The following is a 25,070-nucleotide window of genomic DNA, read 5'->3' on the forward strand; positions in this document are numbered from 1 at the left end:
CCTCGCCTATTCTGGGGACAGACTTGGGTACACTTCACGAGTGGGCTGACCCCCACTACATTCTGGGGCCCCTGGGAAGAGGGGCTCCTCAGGCCTCTAAGACAGGACCTATATTTCTGTTCATGCAATTAATACTTTTCTAATAACAGGCCTTGTTAATATGAACTTTTCAAATCCCACAGGCCTGGCTCCACAACTTCTGAAGGGCTTTGGGTCTCTCTGCAAAATGGGTTTAAGTATAATCACTGGACTGTTGTGAGAACTACAGGCGATGATACACAAGGCACAAAGCAGGCATTCGATGAATTACACATCATTGGTCTTGTAAAAGATATTCTGATTCCCAAAGTTTTACAAGAAAATATGACTCTTCATTAAACAATACTTTAGAGCTGCTGCCCAACCAGGGTTTCCTGGTCCTAGCCCAACAACTCACAGCTGTTTCTCAGAACTAAGGATTGGGAGAAAGGAATTAGGGAGGTATTTTTAGCTAGCCTTGTCTCATCTCTGGAAATCACCACTCTGAGGCCTTTTACCTTTGCCCCCTAATTCATTCTTTTAACAATCATTTATTGAAAACTCTCTTTTCAGGACATTAGTGCAGAAAAAAATACAAATATGAAAAGTCTTTGTCTTCAGGGAGCTTTCAATACAGGGTGGCAAACAAGAAATCAGTGCTTTCTGAGATCCAGTCTACTACTCTGCAGAGAGGTTGACCTAATCAATAGATTGTTCTTTATTGTTTCTCAACTCCCCTTCTCTCACATACTTGCTCAGCACCCTCACTACCAATCCCAGAGGTGAAACAATCCTTTTTAACGTTAACATCAAGCTGCAGGAAGAAATTACACAATGGGGCCTAGATGTCCCTGTACCTCCAAATCTTCAGAGCCCCAGGACCCCCGGAGAATCACTTCACATGTCTCTATTTTGTTGCTGGGACCCACTCTCCACAGGGACCACTCACTGCTCTTCTCAGATGGCCCACTCACCCACGGTCCTCCTTCCCTGCAGTGATGCTGTCTGATGTTTAAAGAAATAGCCAGCAGCCTTACAGGGTTTCAAGGAGCGAATGCCACGATCGGATTTACCTGCCCCGCGGCTACAGAGCAGGTAGGGTTTGGCCCACCTGGTTTTCCCCGGCGTCCGACCAGCGCCGGCTATCCGCTGGCTCTTACCGAGGAGCCTAGGGAGGGGGTGAGAACGCAAAGCCGGCGGCGGGAGCAGCGGGCGGGGTTGGGTCGTCGCGGGCGGGGTTGGGTCGCCGCGCGGGGAGGAGGAAGGCGGCCTGCGCGGGGCACCCCTGGGGACCTGAAGCGCGACAGAGAGTCGGCGCGCTCGGGACTCGCGCCTGCCGAGCTCTCGCTTCCGCGGAGGCTGCGTCTGGTTCTCGGCGACGGGACGAGGCCACGCGGCCTAAGTGGCCGAGTCGGCGGAACCCACCGGCCTCTGGGCCCAGAGCCCCGCCGCGGCCCACAGCGCCCAGGTGAGCCCCGCGCTTCAGGTGGGGCGGCCCGGCCGCCCCGGGAGCCCTTGACCGCAGCCCCAGGCGACCCCGCCGCGGCGCTAGCGGCCGCCATCTCCGGGCGGCGGCGGCGGCGGCGGCGGCGGGCGCGCCGAGCGGTGGGCGGTGTCTCCGCGGCCTGGCGACCCTGCGGTGAGGCCCGGGCCCGCACGGGGGGCGGGGAGGGGGCTCCTGGTGTCTCCCGGCGGCCGGGCCGCGGGCGGGGCGGGGCGGGGCAGGGACCGGGGTGGGCGGCGGGGCCCCCCTACCCGGCCAGACCCCGCGACCCGCGGCTCCGGCCTCTCCCCGAGTATAAATTCATACTTGTCGCCGTCGGAAAAGTGGAGCAGAAAAGCACAAGCAAGGAAGCGCAGGAGCCGAACCCCCTCTCCCGGGAGACACTCGGGTTAACATTAAAGTGTATTTCCTTCCAGTCCCCTTTTCCCTGCAAGCATGAGCGAGCTGCAGTTTTGCTGAACCTGGATCATAAAGTGCCGCAGCTCGGCTTCTTTGTCTTACTAACACATCCCACGCGTCTGCGCGCGGCTTTCGATGTTTTTCTCCATCCTTTTCATTGGCCGCACTAGGCTGTGTTGGGGCCAGGTTGACCGCGCCTGGCCGGGGCTTGACGCTCGCTGAGTGACAGGACTGTGATTTACATAATGGATTATCTCTCTGATGGTGAACATACAGGTAGTTTTCAGTTCTTAGCTATTACAAAAAGCAATTCGTTGAGCACTGTTCCGTCTGGTTTTTTGAGCACGATTATTTGTTTAGAGAGAATCCCTCGTAAGGCTTGTAGTATACGTTGCAAAAATGCACCTCGGAAAAGTTATTTCCGTTTTTGTGCCTCGCATTTGGGAACACCTGGCTTAGGGAGCTTTCTGACAGACTTTGCTGGAGATCCCAGTGCTTCACAAGGGATCCGCCGGACGGTGTCAACACCTCTTTAAGTTTGACCTGCCTTGTAGCTGGCCTTACCTAGAGCTTTGCTGAAAAGGAACTGTGAGTACCTTAGTAATTTTTAAAACTGACTTAGGTTTAGCTTGGATAAACCATTACAGTCTCCAATACGACTAAACCTAAGTTAAAGCAAAATTCAAGCTGGGGTTAGATGAACAGTGGAAACTGTTTTATATTTAAGTCATACTCTCTGATACATGGATGCTGGGTTGCTAGGGAAGGGATTTTAAAGGATTATGCTGATGGGTATGTCACCAGATACTCAGAAAGCTTCCTTTGAAGACATGTAAAGTTTCAAGTGAGTGAGTGACATTGCCCTTATCAGTGAAAATAAATGGAATTTGTTTCTCCATCCTTTTTATTTACATCCTTAAAACTTTGTGTTGAAACACAGGGGATTTTTCTTTGTAATAATCATTTTCCAGTTTGGTCACATGGTCGTGATAATTAAATGTATGTATGGTGGATGAATTTAGAATATGACATGTGTTTATTAAGTCCAATTTGTAGCTTAGAGATCTGTGTGAGACAGATATTTCTCATTATTCATATGAGTAAGGTAGAAATCGGGGACATGGACAGCTGTGATCATCTCTTGGTTATAGGTGTAATCATATTCCAAGAAACACTACTGGCAGGGCACCTGGGATTTTTTTTTTTATATATAGTAATCTTTTATTTATTTATTAATTTTTATATTTATTTTTGGCTGTGTTGGGTCTTCATTTCTGTGCGAGGGCTTTCTCTAGTTGCAGCAAGCGGGGGCCCCTCTTCATCGCGGTGCGCGGACCTCTTCAGTATCGCGGCCTCTCTTGTTGCGAAGCACAGACTCCAGACGCGCAGGCTCAGTAGTTGTGGCTCACGGGCCTAGTTGCTCCGCGGCATGTGGGATCTTCCCAGACCAGGGCTCGAACCCCTGTCCCCTGCATTAGCAGTCAGATTCTCAACCACTGCGCCACCTGGGAAGCCCTGGGTTTTTTTTAAAACAGTTTTGTTGAGATATAATTAATATAGCATACAATTCCCCCATTTAAAGGGTATAATTCAACGGGTTTTTTGTGTATTACAGTATTAATTTTTTAAGTTGTGGTAAAATATATATGACATAAAATTTGCCATTTTAAAATGTACAGTTCAGTGGCATAAAGTACATTCATGATGTTGTGCAACCGTCACCACTATTTCCAAAACTTCTTCAACACCTTAAACTGATACTCTATAAATAAATGTTGAATGTATAAGTGAATGTTGATAGTTGAGGGAAAAAGTTTTTTTCTGTGATCTTGATTTCTAACCTTTCTAATTTGCTGTGTTGTCTTTTATACTTTATATGAAATATAATTATAATTAATATGGTACCATGCCTTATGTTAGTGTGATAATATTTGAAGTTCCTTATAATGGAAAATTGGGCAGTTCTTTCAAGTTCGCTGAATTACTGAACTTTCTAGAGTCTCTAAAAGTTGTAGAGCAAATTTTGAATGATATCCCAAAATCTACTCTGATTTACAAAGGATGCTTATTTAAGTTTATATTATGCTGTTGGCTTACTCTATTGCTATGTATTCTCTTTGCTTTGATAGTTGCAGGATACCCTCCGCTTTCATAGGAGATATCCTAAGAATTTTTTTTAAAGATTTTTTTTGATGTGGACCATTTTTGAAGTCTTTATTGAATTTGTTACAGTATTGCTTCTGTTTCATGTTTTGGTTTTTTGGCCATGAGGCATGCAGGATCTTAGCTCCCCGATCAAGGATGGATCCCGCACCCCCTGCATTGGAAGGCAAAGCCTTAACCACTGGACCACCAGGGAAGTTCCCCTAAGAAATATTTTTAAGACTAGAAAAATCCACAAATATATAAGGTGCTAAAAAAAAGAAGGATTTATTCTAGGTACAGTGTGTTTTGAATCTTTAGCTTTCATTCCAAAATGCTTAGCTTTTCTTTGCCTGTTGGATCGCTTTTATGGATGCTAAGGTCTTTAATATCTTTAAATTTTTTTAATTAATTTATTTATGGCTACGTTGGGTCTTCGTTGCTGCGCGCGGGCTTTCTCTAGTTGCGGGGAGCGGGGGCTACTCTTCGTTGCGGTGCGCAGGCTTCTCATTGCGGTGGTTTCTCTTGTTGCAGAGCACGGGCTCTAGGAGCACGGGCTTCAGTAGTTGCAGCACTTGGGCTCAGTAGTTGTGGCTCACGGGCTTTAGAGCGCAGGCTCAGTAGTTGTGGCGTACGGGCTTAGTTGCTCCGCGGCATGTGGGATCTTCCCGGACCAGGGCTCGAACCCGTGTCCCCTGCATTGGCAGGCGGATTCTTAACCACTGCGCCACTAGGGAAGCCCTTAATATCTTTTAAAAAACAATTTGTGGCTTCTGGCTGTTTCCAGACCAAAACGATTGTCAATCTCCCGTTTTTTACAAGGAGTGAGCACCCTTGGACATCTATACAGAAAAGGCTAGACTGGAGTAGATCTTGGGAGCAAAAAATAGTTGAAATTATTTTGCAGGGGCTTCCCTGGTGGCGCAGTGGTTGAGAGTCCGCCTGCCGATGCAGGGGACACGGGTTCGTGCCCCGGTCTGGGAAGATCCCACATGCCGCGGAGCGGCTGGGCCCGTGAGCCATGGCCGCTGAGCCTGCGCGTCCGGAGCCTGTCCTCCGCAACGGGAGAGGCCACGACAGTGAGAGGCCCGCGTAACGCATAAAAAAAAAAAAAAAAAAAAAATTATTTTGCAGTAGGTTTGGCAGGGGTACAACTGTTAATCCCAAATATTAAAATGTGGGGGGTTTCCTATGTGTGTATTATGTGTGCTTCTGATTTTAGCATTACAGCCCAGATACTGTTTAGTTAATTACACAGGAGTTCTGGACTTTAGTTTTGGCTTGGGCTCTTCTAGTGACCTGAGCAAACTACGTAACTTTTATGGATTCATTATTGGCACTAGTAAATTAAGTGGGCTTGAGTAAGTGGGCAAATTACGTTTGCTCTTAGGAAGCAAACTGGCATATCCCTGGATGCTTCTTGCAAGCTTAACACATATACCATACATTTCACCCATTTAAAGGGTATAATTCAATGGGCTTTTTATATATTACAGTATTAATTTTTTAAGTTGTGATAAAATATATATGACATAAAATTTGCCATTTTAAAATATACAGTTCAGGGGGCTTCCCTGGCTTCCGTAGTTCAGTGGCATAAACTAGAGTTTATTCTCCGGTTTTAGGAAATTATAAATCCATAACAGGTAAAAATATGATTGGCTAATTTGCGTGATTTAACTTCTTTCCCTGAAAATTAGATACTGCAATTCTATTGTATGTAAACGCCGTTTCATCAGAAACTGCGTGCAATTTAAGAAATGGATTGCAGGGTTAGAAAAACTCTTTGCAGATGTCGTCTTTGTTGCTCTCAGTCTTTCTTTGCTGCAATTCTCCTTTTCTCTTTCCTGGCTGCTAATTGGATTAAAGACTGTTTTGCCAACCATGGCATCTGGAGATGACAGTCCTATCTTTGAAGATGACGAAAGGTAAATGTCTTGCATTGCAATAAAACTAGCTTATGAAAATTTCAAGAAGGTTTTAATCATTCAGGAGAGGTATTTATCCAGGCTACTTTTTAAAGGACACATTTTGTAATATTGCAGAACACATAGTTTTGCTTTTCTGTGATTTTGAGCAAGGGTGGTACACACCTGGCATGGAGGTAACCAGCACTAATGTGGCATCCTTTCCCATAGGACCTGGATGTAAGGTCTCCAAATCCATCTCAGCACAAAATTCTTGGCAGTCACTTCAAAATGATATAAAATCCATTTACTGTCTTTGACTTAGACCCTACAAAGGAGATTAGAGTGAATGAAGAGTAGGATGTAGTTAAGAGACAGACTCTGGAGCCAGAGTCCTAAGTTTACATCCCATCTGCCACTTACTGTCATTGTGACCTTAAACGAGCCCTTGGCCTCTCTGAGCCTCAGTTTCCTCATCTATAAATAGAGATAATGATAGTACCCACCTCATGGTGAGGATTCTTTGAGTTAATATATATAAAGCTCTTAGCACAGTGATTGACACACAGTAAGTACTAAATAACTGTTAGCTATGATCATTATTGCTGTAATAAATGTTACTTCTCTCAAAGCTAAAGATCTATATCAGTATCAAAATAGTACTTATATGTTACATATTCATTATACATAACAGGTTATTCACATAGGACACACATATAATATATATTTTATATTAAATTGTGCCAGAAACTTGACAAAACAGAATCCTTTATATTTTTAATAAGATTTCCTATAATAATGACAAGATTACTATCTTCCATAACATTTCTATATCTATTATAGAACATTTCTTCCACGACTTCTTTTTTCCTCAGTCTTAGTATTATAAATTAGAACCTTTTTTGTTAAAATTAATCCCTAGTTATTGGTTTAAGTATAAAATGTTTTGAGAATTCTTGCTTTAGAGTGATTGGATCTGAAAAAGTAAAACCAAAATTAAATACTGTGCTTTTTAAGTGACGGGAGGGAGAAGTAGAAACTTTTTACTGACCTTTCCAAGCATTATTCTGTGGCCTAGCTTAGAATACTGTCGTGGATAAACTGACTGATTCTTAATCCTATTATATTAAGGTGACTTTGGAATTATCTGACTATATACCCATATATAGTAATTTCATCTTAAAAGAAGAATGCATAAGAGGGAGAAGATAGTTACATGTACTGTAAGTAGGCTTTCTTAGCTAATATCACTTTAATATTTTATAATTTCAGGGCTTTTTGAAATCTGATATTTTCACCTTGGAAGGATTAATTGGTTATTCTGTTACTGTTTTGGCCTATTATAATTGCTTAATTTTATTCCCTTAGCCCTCCTTACAGCCTGGAAAAAATGACAGATCTCGTAGCTGTTTGGGATGTTGCTTTAAGTGATGGAGTCCATAAGATTGAATTCGAACATGGGACCACATCAGGCAAACGAGTGGTATATGTAGATGGGAAGGTAGGAAAAACTGTTACTTCGTAAAATATGGTGTACAGGGAAGCTTGATTTTGCTAATGTAGATTCTTCATATGTGAATGCAAGGCTTTTCTCTTACAGTGGTTATCTTTATATATTGGCCTGTATCATTTTGCCATACAAAGTAAACTAATAATAGTTGTGCAATTCATAGACTATAACATCTAATATTTAAACTTAAAATGACTTTATTTTCTAAAACCTTTGTATCGTGAAAATATTAAATTTTCTTCCATTTATGTGTTTTCAACTTTTATATTTTATTACTTAGGAAGAGATAAGAAAAGAATGGATGTTCAAATTAGTGGGCAAAGAAACCTTCTGTGTTGGAGCTTCAAAGATGAAAGCAACCATAAATATAGATGCTGTCAGTGGTTTCGCTTATGAATATACTCTGGAAATTAATGGGAAAAGTCTCAAGAAGTATATGGAGAACAGATCAAAAACCACCAATACTTGGGTATTACATTTGGATGGTGAGGACTTTAGAGTTGTGCTGGGTAAGTGAGAGCCGTTTCTGCAGAATTTGTTGGCTTTTTATGGTGGCCATTTAATTAGTTCCTCTAACTGTCCAGACCTTTTATGGGAGCTTTGAATAGGAGAGAATGTTAAGTGCAGTTATATTTCTCACGTGTCCTGTGGAAATGAAGTATTCATTAAATCGACTGATTTAGATGGAAAATATGAGAGCCAGATTTTATAGTGATGGATTCGAGGATTATAAACTTGGGTTTAAGAAAAGAAATATTGATATAGACATTTGTTATTATTTGATATTTCTCTTTAAAACTACGTCTAAAGGCAGTTGGAAATTAAAGATTCATCAGTAAAAAGGGAATTTTTCTCTAGATAGCAATAGGTTTAGGACTGCAACAGATCAAAATCATCAGTCCAGATAAAGTAGATTAAAAAATAAAAAGTAAGCCATTGCTCTTTGAGCTAAGTTCTGCTATTACAGATTGCCATCTGTGTTCTCAGTTTCTTTTGGGCCTACAAAACTTGCAAGACAAATATTTACTACCTTTTCACTCTTCTGGTTACTCTTAGTATTTCCTGCTTCTCATATCACTAAGTTAAGACTATGTAGATCATCTCATTAATTCATTGATTCATTTATTAGGTAATATTGAGAACCTCTTAAAGGGCAGTTTGTGTACCAGGCCTTGAGGATCCATAAATGAAGAGACTTTGTCTGTGTCTTTTAAGAGTATATAGTCCAGGGCTTCCCTGGTGGTGCAGTGGTTAAGAATCCGCCTGCCAAGGCAGGGGACACGGGTTTGAGCCCTGGTCTGGGAAGATCCCACATGCCACGGAGCAACTAAGCCCACGTGCCACAACTACTGAGCCTGTGCTCTAGAGCCCGCGAGCCACAACTACTGAGCCCACGTGCCACAACTACTGAAGCCCTTGCACTTAGAGCCCGTGCCCCTCAACAAGAGAAGCCACCACAATGAGAAGCCCGTGCACTGCAACAAAGAGTAGCCCCTGCTCGCCGCAGCTAGAGAAAGCCCACATGCAGCAACGAAGACCCAACACAGCCAAAAATAAATAAATTTATTTAAAAAAAAAAAGTGTATAGTCTAGTTGAATGCTAGAAAATACCTTAAAATTTTTTTTTAAGAATGAAAAATGTTTATCAGGTAATAAATGCACATAGTTGGAAAAAAAGGAAACCAAAAACTCGTGTATGGTTTATTTATTAAAGAAATTGGGTCAATTTTTCTTGAAGAGGATAGGAAACCACCGAATTGTCTTCCAAAATGGCTGTACCATTTTGTGTTCCTCCCAGCAATGAGTGAGAGTTCCTGTTACTACACATCTTTGCCAGCAGTGTTGCCAGTGTTTTGGATTTTGGTCATTCTAATAAGTGTGTAGTGATATCTCACTTTTAACTTGCAAGTCCCTAATAATATGTGGTGTTGAGCATCTTTTCATATGCTTATTTGCCATCTGTGTATCTTCTTTGGGGAGCTGTTTCTATAGAGCTTTTGCCCATGAGAGCCAGATTTTATAGTGATGGATTCAAGGATTATAAACTTGGGTTTAAAAAAAGAAATATTGATGTGGTTTGTTTTCCTACTGTTGAGTTTTAAGAGTTCTTAGTATATTTTAGATAACGAGTTAAAAAAAGTTGGAACCATAACTTTAGTGCCTTATGAGATTTACGTATCATGAGAAAAAAGCAGATTAATTTTTTCAACCATTTTGGCTTCAGTTATATTTAAAAGACTATGTCTAGGTTGCCATTTAAATACTTCTTGTCAGTCAATAATTCTAAAAATGTAACAAAGATATTTAGATACACGTTCTTTATCGGATACGTTTTACAGTTATTTTCTTCCAGCCTGTGACTTGTACTGTCATCTTTATTTCTTTTGATTTAAAAAATTTTCCTCCTCTTCATTTTCTGTTTCTATTAAGGAATTATTTATTATGTTTGTTTTGTGTTCCTTTTAGTTGAGTCCTCATTTATGAAATTATTTTTATTTCTAATTTTTACTGAGTTCTATACTTCATTTCTCAGTTTCTCTAATCATTGTTTAGTCACTTTCATATCTTGTATGATTTTCTTAATTTCTTTCAGCTCGTTTTGAAATAGTATTTTACAGCTTTACCTTTCATGTAAGCATGTCTTTCTGATACTTCTATTATCTATAATGATGGCAGTCTGTTCTTTTTTCTTAGAATTTTGTGTGGATCTAGAGCTCAGTACCTCTCTTTGATAATTCTTATATGATCTTAGTTTTTCTGAATTTATAGAAGGGAGTGTGGTTTTGTGTAGCTTTTTAAACTTCAGGTTCTTGAGTTCCCTTTTCTGTCATTTTTGGATGATGTTAATCATTGGGGCACATTTTCTGAGATGGCTGCTGTTTCCTTACCCTGTTTTTTCTAGATTTTCTCTTTTACTCTCATTTCCCTGGGTGCTCAGTTTGGATTGTCTTCCCACCTCTGTGTGGGGTTTGTACTGGAAGGGAGCTTCGGCGGCTTGGTTTGAGGGTTCCTGGGGCCCAGACTGCTGTAGCCCTTTCAGACCCCTCCCGCTGCTCCCACACCCCATCCACTGTCAGGATGTAAAACCCCTTATAGTTCAGCTGCTCTTCACACATCCCCACTCCGAATGCTCCAGTTAGAACCGGGACTGCTGTCTGGGGATTCTTAGGTCCACCAGAGGCTCTGCTGCTTCCCTCTGCTTCCTTCTGCATGGTTGCTGATACTACAGCTACGGTCTTGGAGTTGCCGGTGGTTCCCCCACCTATTGGTACTGTAGAGTTTGTGGTGTAGATACTGTCCATCGGGTCTTTGGTTCTGTTCTGTTGCCCTGTCTGTTTTAGCAGGGGAAATTTGGAGACTGTAAAAAACTCATGCCTCTGCTACCACTACCACCATCTTCATCATCAGCTTTCAAATTTACTTCATCCCCTGTTGAGTAAGATGAGGCTGTGAACATATACTTCCCCCGCTGCTCCTCTCCCACCTTTACCACCTTCAACTTCTGTCTTCTCTACCTTTTCTTTGACATCATCAGAGTAGTTAATATTTTTATTCTGTTCTGTAGCCATAACTGTGTTCTCCTGTGTTTTTTCTATAGGTTGATTCTAAAATTAAAAATCAATAAATAACATTTATATTATTGTGATTTTGTAAATATTTTTGGAGTGGGCCATGGTTACATTCTTTCTCTATATTATTGTCACACCCCCTGTGCCACTCAAAGGAAGTTGTTTTCAGTGTCAAGGTCAAGTGAGTTTTCTGTTCTATAATCTACCAGTTTCTCAAAATTATACCTCATTTTTTGTTTACTTCACAATTGGACCTTGTTTTTTTTTTTTTTTTTTTTAAGTCATTTGTTTTTCTGGGCTCTTCTGGTGGCTTTTCTCTTTTCTTGTTGGAAAGGGAAATATATCTTCTTTGCTCATGTTCCTAATGTCTGTTTGCATTTTTTACTCCTATTATCTATTGCTTTGAAAACTTCTCATGCTTAATGACAGTATTCTTGGGCGTCTGTTGACTTCCTGTTCAAAACTAGATAGTTGCTTCCCAGGCCTGCTGCCCAGTGGCTGTCCTGGGCTTGCTTTCATGGAACCCTGGCTTTAGTTCCATCAGTTATTGAATCCCACAGCTGCCAGTTTTACCTTTGTTTACTGGAAAATATCCTTAAGTGATTTCCTAATAAAGGGTGTCTAGGAGCTAAATATTATATGAACCTTATACGAAGTTGATACTTTTGTGGAGTACAGAGTTCTAGCTTTAAAATGTTTTTTTTTTCCCCTGAGAAATTTTGAAAGCCTTGTTCCATTGTCTTCTATTCTCCATTGTTTTGAATGAGAAGTTCTATGCCAGTCTGAATCTCATTAGTTTTTTCTTTCTGGAAGCTTTTGGGGGCTCATCTTTATATTCCAGAATTTTACAGTGTTGTGTTTAGAAATGTAGTGGCTCACCAGCTACTTCACTTTTAGGTGAAAAATGGTATTTCAGCATGTTTTTTATTTGCCTCTTTCAGAATTGGGTGAGGTTGAGCCTCTTTTCATGTGTTTAAGGTCCTTTTGTGTTTCTTTTCTGATAATGCCTGTACGTGTCCTTTGACCTGTTTTCTCTTGGGTTGTTGGTCTTTCTCTCCTTGATTGCTAGGAGTCCTTCTATTACTAAAATTAGCTCTTTGTATTGTGAGCTTCAAGTATTTTTCCCAGTCTGTCATTTATTATATGACTTTGCTTATACGTATGCATGTGTTTTTTTAATCATGCAGAAATCTTTTTTACTTTCATGTAGTCAGATTTACTTACCCCTTTTCTTTTATGGCTTCTGGATTAGCAATGTTCTTCAGAGGCATGTTAATAACAGCTATTATAGAAAATCTGAGTACATGTACACATTCAGTTGGCCCACTAAATAAAATTCCGATTGTCACCACCGTCATGGTTTATTTGAGCACCCTGTGCTCTGATCCAGGTGGCTGAGCTGGTTTTCCCCACAACTGTGGCCGTAGATGCTCCCCACTCAGGCTGCCATTGGGCTTCCCCTCCCATACCTCCTGGGCCCCTCTGCTCTTCTCTTTCCTTCTAGCCCAGTTCAAAGTCCTTTCTCCACTCTCTAAGTGAGGCTCACATCTCGAGGTGCAGGGAGAAGAGACCGTGTTCCTGGAGTAGACGGCTTGTCAGTGTCAAGGCATCCAGCCTTGACACCCAGGCGGGTTTGGTTTTTTTTTTTTTTTTTTAAATATGAATAGTACCTTTTTTTTCTTTTTAAGAAGATGTTGGGGGTAGGAGTTTATTAATTTATTGTTTTTGCTGTGTTGGGTCTTCGTTTCTGTGCGAGAGCGTTCTCTAGTTGTGGCAAGCGGGGGCCACTCTTCATGGCGGTGTGCGGGCCTCTCACTATCGCGGCCTCTCTTGTTGCAGAGCACAGGCTCCAGATGCGCAGGCTCAGTAGTTGTGGCTCATGGGCCTAGTTGCTCTGCAGCATGTGGGATCCTCCCAGACCAGGGCTCGAACCCATGTCCCCTGCATTAGGAGTCAGATTCTCAACCACTGCGCCACCAGGGAAGCCCGTGAATAGTACTTTTTAATGATTTGAAATTTAAATGCAAACAATTACCAGAAGAAAGCATGTAATTTTTTTTTTGAATTGAATTTTTAAATTTAATTAATTTTTTATACAGCAGGTTCTTATTAGTTATCTATTTTATACATATTAGTGTATATGTGTCAATCCCAATCTCCCAATTCATCCCACCACCACCCCTCCTTTCTCCCCTTGATGGCCATAAGTTTGTTCTCTACATCTGTGTCTCTATTTCTGTCTTGCAAACCAGTTCATCTGTACCATTTTTCTAGATTCCACATATATGCATTAAAATACGATACTTGTTTTTCTCTTTCTGACTTACTTCACTCTGTATGACAGTTCATCCATGTCTCTTCAAATGACCCAATTTCATTCCTTTTTATGGCTGAGTAATATTCCATTGTATATATGCACCACATCTTCTTTATCCATTGCTTCCATGACCTGGCAATTGTAAATAGTGCTGCAGTGAACATTGGGGCCCAGGCAGGTTTTGACCCCTGGGCTCCGTATGCACACACAGGTCCCGCTTCTCTCTAGTCTTCGTTATAACACCCAAAGCTCGTCTTCTGGCTGCTTAATGAGTGCAGTCCTCCCACCTGCCACTCCCTGGGACATTGACATTCACAAGTGGCTCTAGGGATCCTTCCCCAAAATGCATATGCGTTTGTGACACGCGCACACATGTACACACCTCCCTGGAGTGAGCTGCGGCCGCTTAGCTAATGCCCAAGTGTATCGTGGCAGCATTTTGCTCTATCATGTCAGCACTGTGATCTGAACAGTCTGTCAAGTACTATGCCTATATTTTTTTCTTATGATCCAGTAATTTTCCTCAAAGTGAAACCATAACAAAATGAATAGAGATTATTGTGCTATCCAGTATGAAATTTAAGGCTAAATTGCTATCTATCCTGTATGAACAGCAAGGTAGCCTTTTTTGGCAGTCTCTTTGTGCCATCATCCAGTCGGGTTAGTGAGAGGCAGGAGGAATCATCTAGTCACTGATGTTAAAGGACATTCTAGGAGGGATAAATTAGGAGTCTGGGATTAGCAAATACACACTACTATATATGAAATAGATAAATGACAAGGTCCTACTGAATAGCACAGGGAACTCTACTCGATATTCTGTAATAACCTATAAGGGAAAAGAATCTGAAAAAGTGTGTGTGTGTGTAAATGAATCACTGTGCTGTACACCTGAAACTAACACAACATTGTAAATCAACTATACTCCAATAAAAAAAAAGAAAAGCAATACTTGCTATAATCCAAAAAATAAAAAAGGGATAAGGTCAAATATTGCATTACTTAAAGTACGTATGTTTTTTAAAGGCCAAAAGCACTCTTTAATTTGCTAAAATATATTGGTATCCTAAATATATTGTAATATATTACAATATATTTGTATATATTGTAATCCTGGGAGTGTGTAAACCCTTCTTTGATTCACAACCAGACCTTAAAATTTTATTAAAACATTTCAGATGATATGAAAAAAAAGATACTCTGTGTGGAAAGGTCCCTCTTCGCATTCATTTGTCTGCATCCTCCTTTAAAGATTTTCTTTAACAAGTCTTCATTAATTTGTATTGGGATCATGATTTTTTCTTAAAAGATTGCTTTCATTTTTATTTCGTCTGCGAACAAAAGATAAACACAGTTTCTTCAAATTTGGAAGAATTTCAAAGCCATGAATGGAATTAATGGAGTTTTCAAAATCCAGTGTAACAGACTCTCCTTAAAATCATAAAGTGTTAACTTTAAATCACAGATTATAATTTTTTTTTCATCTGTTACTTTTACAGAAAAAGACACTATGGATGTATGGTGCAATGGTAAAAAAATGGAGACAGCAGTAAGTTGACCTTTTGATTACTCTCACCATGTGTGTGAGTGACCATTGAAATGTTGCTGTGTTTCCTAACTGGAGATTTTATAAGTAATGAAGGTCCTCTTGGTTAAAAACAAAAAAGAGATGAAGTAATACTGACTCCAAAATCTGAAGAACTTTCCTGGGCAGTGCCTGGGGCAGTGAGAGTTTGGTAACAACTTATGTGTGGCACCAAGCTCATACCCTACCTTTCCTCTCCTGGACCAGCCTCTAACCTGCTGCACGTCGGGACCGGGGTCCGGTGCGGAGAGTCCTTCGTCCTGGGACACGGGCGCGCGGCTAGAAAGGTGGCGCCCCCTCGCCCATCACGCCCGTTTCATGAGGACCCTGGTGCTAAACCATTCAAAGATGATCTCCTTTCGGGTCTGGGTTTCGTACCTAGCAGAGCAGCTCCCTTGCTGCAAACTTATTGAAAGTCCTCGACAAAAGGGTTTGTAAAAAAAAAAAAGAAAGAAAGAAAAGTCCTCCCCAAAGGTTGAGTCCTCCTGTGTTTATCCAGGTTAAAGAGTTGCTTTATACCACTGCTTCTCAAACTTGCATGCATAGAATCAGTTGGGATCTTGTTAAAGTGCATATTCTAACACGTCCTCAGTTGTTGCCAGAGCTGCTGGTCCACAGGTCACACTCTGAATAGGAAGGCTTTACACCATACACTCAAAAAGCAGATAGTACTTTTCTAAAAGCAAAGACTGTGAAAAAGAAACGATGCACACAATGTCAGGTGACACGAAGGCAGGTAGGAAAGGGCACTGTCACGAACCCCAGAAGACAAGTGGAATTTGTAGAGTAGCAGTGCTAAGAGGCTACCCCACCCATTGAAGCCGAGCACAATGAAGTCCCCATCCAAACCCCAGTGTGTTGGGCTTTTGCTGCTTGCACTGTTAGGGCTGTGGTGGGATGAATATAGGAGTGCATCTCAAGTGGGAAGGAAATAATAGTGGTATGTACAGCAGGGGAGGAAGTGAAGCAGAGGAGGTGGTCCTGGACAGCTGGGAGTGTGGAAGCAGGAGCTGAAATCTTTGGGTGGAAATTCCCATGTGTTCTGGGGTCAGCTGGCAAGCAGGTGGTATACCAGCCCTGGTGTCCCCTTTCATGGCTTCAGACGTGAACACCAGGGCTAGAGATCGTGAGAAGCTCTCTTCCCCTGGCACAGTTTAGCTAGTTGCAAGTTGTGGTTGCTGCTGTTATCTCCCTTCTCTGTTGTAAGGTCTGGGAAGGTGAGGAGATGTGCTTGGAGGGAAGGTCTGGGATGAATGTATTCAGCAGACTAGCTGGGTCTTATAGCCAATCTGCTTCTAAGGAAGTGCCCAAGCCAGAAATCAAAGGTTACAACGATTAATGCTTTTCTCTTTATTAATCCTAGTTTTAATTCTTGAAGGGAAATGTAACCAGGGCTCACTCAAAATTGATCCTCCAGAGTTTGATCCACCCTCTGGGTTAAACCTACCCATCGAGACTTTTATGCAGAGAGGCTTGGAGAGCTCTTCAGTATTTTATGTCTCCTTTTGGACCAGCTTAAGTTTCCATGCCTACTGTGTGCCCGATGCCACATCTACTAGTCCTTCCTATTCTCTCTTTCCTACCCTGGAATTCCCTAGATGGAGAGTCTGCAGTTTGGGATCACATTCCTTCCACCCTCCAGGAATTCTCCAGTGCAAATGTAAGGAGAGACTTAAGAATGTGGTTGTAAATAAGTAGGGAGTTGAAAATAATGTCCATCCACAATGTCTTTGTTCCTCAGTAATTGACAGGAAAGCACAAGTGTTTGGACAATAGCTCTGTCTCCCCCAGTTGCCTCCTCATTGTAACTACGACCTAGTTTGCTGGGCAGTCTTCCCCAGCACTATGCACACCAGCTCTTGCTGCCTGTGAGTTACAGCTTATTTTCTCCATTTCCTTTTCATCTCAAAGCATCGTGACCAAGACCATGTATCTGTCAAATTACCAAGAAGCTACTGACAAGGATTGTATTATTCAACCCTTCCTCTGCCCTCTAAATTGATTTTTACAGAAGTATGACCTGAGGGATTTTTTCAAAGCTCAATGTGAAAAGGGGTAAAAAGAACACACTAGACTCCAGGGCCAGCACCCCCAGTCCTTGTGGTCAGTACACCTCCGTGTTGGCCAGATTCTTCCCAGAGCGAAGAAAAAGCTTCCCTCTCTGATGCCTCCTGTGCTTTCTTTGGTTAGATAATGTTAGCTACGGGGCCTTGCTCTGTCTGCTTTGGCTGCCAGGAAGCTCATAGCCAAGTTGTGAGTCTGATGGTGCTTCCTTGCATAATTCACTTTTATCCTCTAAGCCTCCTGTTCTTCCTTCCTTCTCCGTACCACTTGGCCCCTGTCTTTTTACTCTAGATCAGTGCTCTTCAATAGAAATATGAGCCACAGGGGCTTCCCTGGTGGCGCAGTGGTTGAGAATCCGCCTGCCAATGCGGGAGACACGGGTTTGAGCCCTGGTCTGGGAAGATCCCACATGCCACGGAGCAACTAAACCCGTGTGCCACAACTACCGAGCCTGCGCTCTTAGAGCCTGCGAGCCACAACTACTGAAGCCCGTGCTCCTAGAGCCCATGCTCCACAATGAGAAGCCACGGCAATGAGAAGCCCGCGCACTGCAACGAAGGGTAGCCACTGCTCACAACTAGAGAAAGCCCACACGAAGCAACGAAGACCCAACACAGCCAAAAATAAATAAAGTCTTAACTTTAAAAAAAAAAAAAAAAAAGAAATATGAGCCACAGATATGAGCTTCATATATAACTTTTCTAGTAGCCAGATTTCAGAATTTTTACAGTGAAGTTCATCTTAATAAAAATTTGACTTAAATCAGTATATCAAAAATATTATCATTTAACATGTAATAAATATAAAAAGTTTCTACTGAGTCATTTTACATTCTTTGTTTCATACTAAGTCTTCCAAATCCAGTGTATATTTTACCCTTAACAGAGTATCTCATTTTAGACCCACCTCATTACATGCTCAGTTGCCACATGTGGCCAGTGGCTACTGTACTGGACAGAGCAAGTCTAGACTCAGTAGTGTTTGGTTTTATGTTATTTTTTATGTATTTATTGTAAGCCACCTTATACACTGGGGAATCAGATGTTCAGAGTGGTTAAGAACACTCCATCCCTTACTGACTGGGGCCTTCACCAGGTAATTTAACCCCTCTGTGCCTCAGTTTCCTCACATATCAAATGTGGATAGTAATCGTACTCCAATCAGGTTATTGTGAGGATGCGATAAAATAATGCATGTAAACCATTCTTTGTATAGAATAAATCACTAATAAATGTTTGCTATCAGGTTTATTATTTTTACTTTTGAAAATGGTCTACATTGTCTACATAGTATATGTTATAGACACATAGCCATTAGGTACACTTTTTTTTTTCTCTGAAACTTAAGATTCTTAAAGATTGTAGGGGGTACAAATAAGAAACCTTCATAAAAGAGACGTAAAAGCATCTAAATACAAGCTTCTAACTTTAATCTTGCAAAGTTTAACATTGAACTAATATGTACTTCATTATACCTCCCTTTTTGGGTGATGTTAATGCTCTAGACAAAGATAAATGTTTCCGGAACACTAATTCCTCCTTCTTTTGTTTGCCCAGGGTGAGTTTGTAGATGACGGGACTGAAACTCACTTCAGTATTGGGAACCATGACTGTTACATAAAGGCTGTCAGTAGTGGGAAGCGGAAAGAAGGGATTATTCATACTCTCATTGTGGATAATAGAGAAATCCCAGAGATTCCTGAATGACTTCATGTTAATGAATCTTAAGAAGTAAAGATCAGGACTTTTAAATTACTGTGGTTATTAAATACGTTCAGTATGTACTTTTCAGTACATCTAGTCGCCATGTTTTTATTTTTTAGTTACCTGAAACTGTAATGTTCCAAAGGTCAAGAAAAAAAAATGTATCATAAATATTGCAATTTATTTTGTAAATAATGTAAAATGTTTTAACATCAAATGGAAAATAAGATACGGACCAAAAATCACTAGTGTTTTACAAGAGCAACTTTTACTATAATAAATGCTATAAAATGAAATTGGTGCTGCTTGATTTGTTTCTTAAAATGGATGTCTTTGTATATTTTTAACCTGTGTAGATAGATTGTCTAGTTTAAAGCAGTTGGTATACAATGATATTATTAGTTTAACTGAAACATTTTCTATCTGGAAACAATGTTAAGGAGATGTCAAAGAGTGTCACGTAAGAACTTAATTAAAAATAGGTTTCTGAAAAAAAAAATAGGTTTCTGAAAATCCAGTTGTTTAATCAGCATGATCAGGACAAAAAAAAAAGGAAGAAGCAAACTTCTTTACACCAGACAGCATTAGTTGCATTGCCAGGCAGTGTTTAGAAAGAGTTGCACACCTGTGTGGAGGTAGCTAGCACCAGTGTTAGCGCTTTGTGACTGAAGCACACCCACCCAGGCAGATTCACAGAGATGCCGCCTCAGTATGGGAAGTGGTCCAGATTGTGTCAGTACTCGTTTCTGAAGGTCTTTTAGAGCAGGACATGGTTTAATAGTAGAGCCTTTTATCGGGATATTTCATGTCCATTATCACATGGGGATCCTCCATAAGAGGGAGAATTCTCCATTTTCTAGACTTGCTCTGTCCACTAGGGTAGCCATTAGTCATGTAGCTATTTAAGTTAAATTAACTAAAATGAAACAATTAAAAATTCCTCTACCACACCAGCCACATGTCGGGTCCTCAGCAGTCACACGAGCTAGCAGCCACCACACTGGACAGTGCAGATACAGAGCATTTCCACCATCATACCAAGTCTGACTGGACAGCACTGGCCTGGAGACATCGTCTCAAGCTTAGTGAGCTGTTCTGTACTGGAACAGGCAGGATTTAGACCCAGGTTTTTCTGACGCTAAAACCCACGTGCTGTACTACCTTCTTCCTGCCGCTCACGTATTTCTAAGATTTGGGGCAGAACAGAGGCACAGCCACGCTCTAACATGAGGCACGAGGAACTGAGGGGCAGGACAGCAGCGAGGGAACGTGGCTCAGACAAGCAGGGCCCTGGCAGGCAACATGTGTGGTAGCAGAGCATATTAAAATTAGCCTGTGAGTTACCTACTCTGACATTTAGTTGAAGTCTTACGACTGGAAGGTTAGCATACCACATGTATAGAAATCATCCCCCTGCTCTCCCCATGCCACCCCCCAGCCTTCCTTCACTGCCACTGGAAGATTAGGACATGAATGAACTAAGAGGGACTCTTCTGAGGCTTAAACTCATTTGGGGGTTTGCTTTCAAGTGTTTGGGTGTGGTCGTTTTCATTTCCCTTGAATAAAGGACGTTATTTATTTATTTATTTATTTATTTAATGGCTGTGTTGGGTCTTCGTTGCAGTGCGCGGGCTTCTCATCGCAGTGGCTTCTCATTGTGGAGCATGGGCTCTAGGCGTGCGGTCTTCAGCAGTTGCGGCATACAGGCTCAGTTGTGGCTCGTGGGCTCTAGAGCACAGGCTCAGTAGTTGTGGCGCACGGGCTTAGTTGCTCCGCGGCATGTGGGATCTTCCCGGACCAGGGCTCGAACCCATGTCTCCTGCATTGGCAGGCGGATTCTTAACCGCTGCACCACCAGGGAAGCCCCTAAAGGGCGACTTTTAATGGCCATATTTTATCTGGTACAAAAAATGTTTTGTGCCATGTCCAAAAGCAAAGCAATTATTTTTAGGCACTTTGTTTTGAACTCTAGCTATCAGCAGTCAGAGCTGTACTTTGCAGTGTGTTATTATGTTCCTCAGCAAACACATGGGGATACAGTTTGATTCAGTCTTTTGGAGACCAAACCTTGAGAATGTAGTTTGCCTTTGACTTGGTGAACCCATGTTTTTTCTTTTGTTAATTTAAAGCAGCTTGGGGGAATTCCCTGGCAGTCCAGTGGTTAAGACTCAGCGCTTTCACTGCCAAGGGCCCAGGTTCAATCCCTGGTCAGGGAATTAAGATCCCACAAGCCTTGCGGTGCAGCCAAACAAACAAACAAAAAACCCAGCAGGGTCACGAGGAAGGTGTACAGCCTGGGTTTGAAGTTCGGCACCAAAGGTTAAGTTCTTGAGCCTCTGTTTCTCCAACCTAAAAAATAAGGCTATTTGTTTTGTTGTTTTGCTTAATGAGATATTTTAAATGTAGAAAAAATAGAAAATAATAAAACAAACACTTGTATTATTTAACTGGGTTTACCTATCATCCAGTTTAATAAGTAAGGCATTAAAATACAACTGAAGAGCCATATACCCTTGCTATTCCCATACCCCTCCCTTGCCAAAGTAATCACTATCGTGAACTTGATGTTTACCATTCCCATGCAAGTCTGTATTAACTGTGTAGGTATATATCCCTAAAAAAATACAGTATTACTTAAAATTTTAAATGTTATATTCTATGAATCCTTCCTGCAACTTGTTTTTCCATTCAATATTGATTTTGAGATTGATCTAGGTTGGTACATGTAACTCCAGTTCCTTTTAACTCTTGCATTCAACCATATGAATTTAGCCATCCACTCGCCTCAGTAGTTTTCAGATGATCATTATACCATCAAAGCTCTAATGAACATCTTTGTGTCTCTGTGTGTCCCTTGAGAATATGCTCCAGTTTCTCTAGGGCTTTGCTGTTTAAAGTGTGTCCCTGGACCAGCAGCAATGACATCACCTAGGAGTTTGTTAGGAATTAAGAATCTCAGATCTTTCCAGCCTACCGAATGAGAATCTGGGTTTTAATAAGATCCCATGGTGATTTGTATGTACATCAAGGATTGAGAAGCACTGCTTTAGGTATGCTAAGAAGTAGAATCGCTGAATGAAAGAGTAGTGCAAATCATATTAAAGATTTGCCAAATTGCTCTCAAAGGTGGTTGTACCATTATAAACTTTGGCCAGCAGCTTTTTTTTTTTTTTTTGTGGTACGTGGGCCTCTCACTGCTGTAGCCTCTCCCGTTGCCGGACGTGCAGGCTCAGCGGCCATGGCTCACGAGCCCAGCCGCTCCGTGGCATGTGGGATCTTCCCGGACCGGGGCACGAACCCACGTCCCCTGCATCGGCAGGCAGACTTTCAACCACTGTGCCACCAGGGAAGCCCTGACGAGCAGAATTCTTTACCTCGAATCTTCAAAGCTTGATACAGTCAGGATTTCAGAGTTTTGCCAATCCAATCGTTTTTTTTAAAATGGTATGTCATGGGAATTCCCTGGTGGTTCAGTGGTTAGGACTCCACGCTTTCACTGCCGAGGGTGCGGGTTCAATCCCCGGTCAGGGAACTAAGATCCTGAAATCTGTGGGATGTGGCCTAAATAAATAAATAAAATGGTGTATCTTTTGAATTTTCTCTGATTACTAGTTGAGTGTCTTACATGTTTATTGGCCATTCAGGCTTCCTTTTCCAAGAATTACCTTTTCATTTCTTTTACTTATTTTTCTGTTGTCTTCATTTTCTAATAGATATGTAGTCCTTTGACTGTAGTCTTTCCCTCGAAGCAGTACAAAATGTGCAGTAGATCAGTAAGTATCCCAGTCATCCCTTCCATTTCACACAATATATCCTCTAACAAGCTCTGAGGGCAGGGACAGCATAGTGCTGTATCCCCCAGGACCTAACACGCCCCTCACAGATGGCGGGCAGTGAGATTTGTATTACTGCAGCTCAGAGGAGAGGTCTGGGATGGAGATCTACCTGTGAGCATCATTAACATATACAAGAGGTTTCATGCAATGGAAATGAATAACATCACCTAGGAAGGTTGTAGAAAGAGAAAAAAAGAAGGGACGGTTAAACCCTGAAGGGCTACAGCATTTAGGCAAGGGAGATCTTCATTAAGTAAGAAAATCCTGAAGCTATCAAACAACAACCTATCTGATTATCTAGAAGTTTAAAAGTTGTATGGTAAGAGATACCATAAGCAAAGTCAATAAACAAACAACAGATATGGGGAAGACACTTATAATGTAGATGACAAAGTCCAACATATATATAAAGAGCTTTTAAAAATTGATAAGAAAAGTCAGGCTAATTGTAAAATGGATAAAGGATGTTAATAGCCTATTTACAGAAAAGGAAATCCAAATAGCCAACAAATATATCTTTTAAATGCTCAAATTAATTTATAGCTGGGGGTATTATTTTAACAATGAAAACAGCAAAAAATATTTAAAAGAGCAATGACATATTACTGACTGAGATATGGAAGAAAGGGTACCCCTTCACACTTTGGTGATGAAAATAAGTAAGTTCTTAGGAAAGCAATTTATTAAATTGAAAGTTCCATTTATATAAAGCTCAAAAACAGGCAGAAACTAATATATAGTCTTAGAAGTCCACATAATGCTCACTTTAGGGGGTAGTTAGTAACTAGGAGCACGAGAGAAATTTCTGGGATAGAGGTAATTTTCTATTTTCGATGTGAATGCCGTTTACAAAGATGTATTCACTTTGTGAAAATTAATGAAGCTATATACCAATATGATTTTTACCTTTCTGTCTGTATGTTATGTTCTGTATGAATGCTTAAATTTCAGTAAAGATTTTAAAGCGTACTTATAAAGTTTTTAAAAACACAACTCACACACACACACACCTCTCACACACCCTTCTCTTTGGGAATCTATCCCATAAAAACAAAGCCTTCAGTATAAGGATATTTTTACAAGGATGTTTACTGCAGCATTGTGCATAGTGGGGGGAGAAAACTGGAAATTGTGAATGCTTACCTACAGAGAAATGATTGAATAAATTATTATACACCATTAACTACAATTCAGCCATTTAGAAGAATGAACTGGAGAGATTTCCTTAAAGTATTTTTGAATAAAAATACTTACAGTAGGGCTTCCCTGGTGGTGCAGTGGTTGAGAGTCCGCCTGCCGATGCAGGGGACGCGGGTTCGTGCCCGGTCTGGGAAGATCCCGCATGCCGCAGAGCAGCTGGGCCCGTGATCCATGGCCGCTGGGCCTGCGCATCCGGAGCCTGTGCTCCGCAACGGGAGAGGCCACAGCGGTGAGAGGCCCACGTACCGCAAAAAAAAAAAAAAAAAAAAATACAGTAAACCAAAATAAAAGCAAGTTGCAGAAAAGTGGGCATAATATAGTCCAATTGTGTAAAAAAAAAAAAGAAAAATAGACACCTTGTATAATGTGTGTGTGTATATATCTTTTTCTGTATACGATTATACAAGCATGGAGAGAAATATGAAAGGTTAGAAACAGGTGGCATGAGCTACCTAACGGGGATAGAGAATGAGGCTGACAGTGGGGTGGGGATAACCAAACAAAATTCAAGAAAAAAAAACAAGATTTCAATTTTTAAAAAGAAAGCATTTATGATCACATTTATGCATTTGTTAAAAAATTTTTGTAAGAAATGTACAAAGGAAAAACGGATTGTATAGAAGAGAAAGTGTTAGAAAAACAGACTGAGGAATGTTTTCAGACAGTGGAAAATCTTAAGGTGTACAAAGTATTACAAAACAGGAATAGTTAACTATGTCAAATTGCTGCTGAGAAGATGAGAAGCATGAGAACTGAAAAGTGTCCATTTGATTTGGCAACATCAAGGATGCTGGTGAAAAAATTAATAAACTCGGTCTCAGTGAAACGAGGAAGAAGCCATATGAAAGTGGATGAAGAGCTAGTAGAGAAAGGAGTAAAGGTGGACAAGGTAATGCTGACAAATCTCTTGCCAACAAGTGAAAAATTGGTCAAAATATAAAACATATCTTCTTGAAGGCACCAGAAAGCAAAAGAGGCAGTGATGAATTTCTATGCCAAGGTGCAGGAGGAAACAGAAACCAGAGTAGTAATCCAGGCGTATGGATTACTAGCAATCCTGGGAATGTTTACTGATTCCGCAACAGGAGGTCAGGCATCTAAACAGCACTTTGGACAGCCTTGCAGGGCTAGGGAGATGAACGTGGGGTCCAAGAATGCCAATGTTGGAGGACTCTAGCAAAACTCCCACATTCTGGGCTGGGACCCAAAAGACCGTAACTTAAGAAATAAGAGGAACTTCCCTGGTGGTCCTGTGGTTAAGAATCCACCTTCCAGTGTGGGGGACACAGGTTTGATCCCTGGCCAGGGAACTGAGA

General features: G+C 41.2%; 1 protein-coding gene across 2 annotated transcripts; it reads left to right on the forward strand.

Moving 5' to 3' along the window:
* The first annotated feature begins 1,600 nt into the window (after positions 1 to 1,600).
* On the forward strand, positions 1,601 to 19,015 carry FAIM (Fas apoptotic inhibitory molecule). Of its 2 annotated transcripts, none has more exons than XM_065876394.1 (5): positions 1,601 to 1,657; positions 7,339 to 7,471; positions 7,761 to 7,989; positions 14,866 to 14,915; positions 18,572 to 19,015. In XM_065876394.1, the coding sequence occupies exons 2-5, from the start codon at positions 7,361 to 7,363 to the stop codon at positions 18,719 to 18,721; spliced, it is 540 nt and encodes a 179-aa protein (XP_065732466.1). In that variant the 5' UTR covers positions 1,601 to 1,657; positions 7,339 to 7,360; the 3' UTR covers positions 18,722 to 19,015. The 2 variants fall into 2 exon arrangements, with proteins under 2 accessions (XP_065732466.1, XP_065732465.1); XM_065876393.1 differs by lacking the exon at positions 1,601 to 1,657 and adding an exon at positions 5,939 to 5,991.
* Positions 19,016 to 25,070: the final 6,055 nt, after the last annotated feature.

This window comes from Phocoena phocoena, chromosome 4 (assembly GCF_963924675.1).
Source record: "Phocoena phocoena chromosome 4, mPhoPho1.1, whole genome shotgun sequence".
NCBI lineage: Eukaryota > Metazoa > Chordata > Mammalia > Artiodactyla > Phocoenidae > Phocoena > Phocoena phocoena.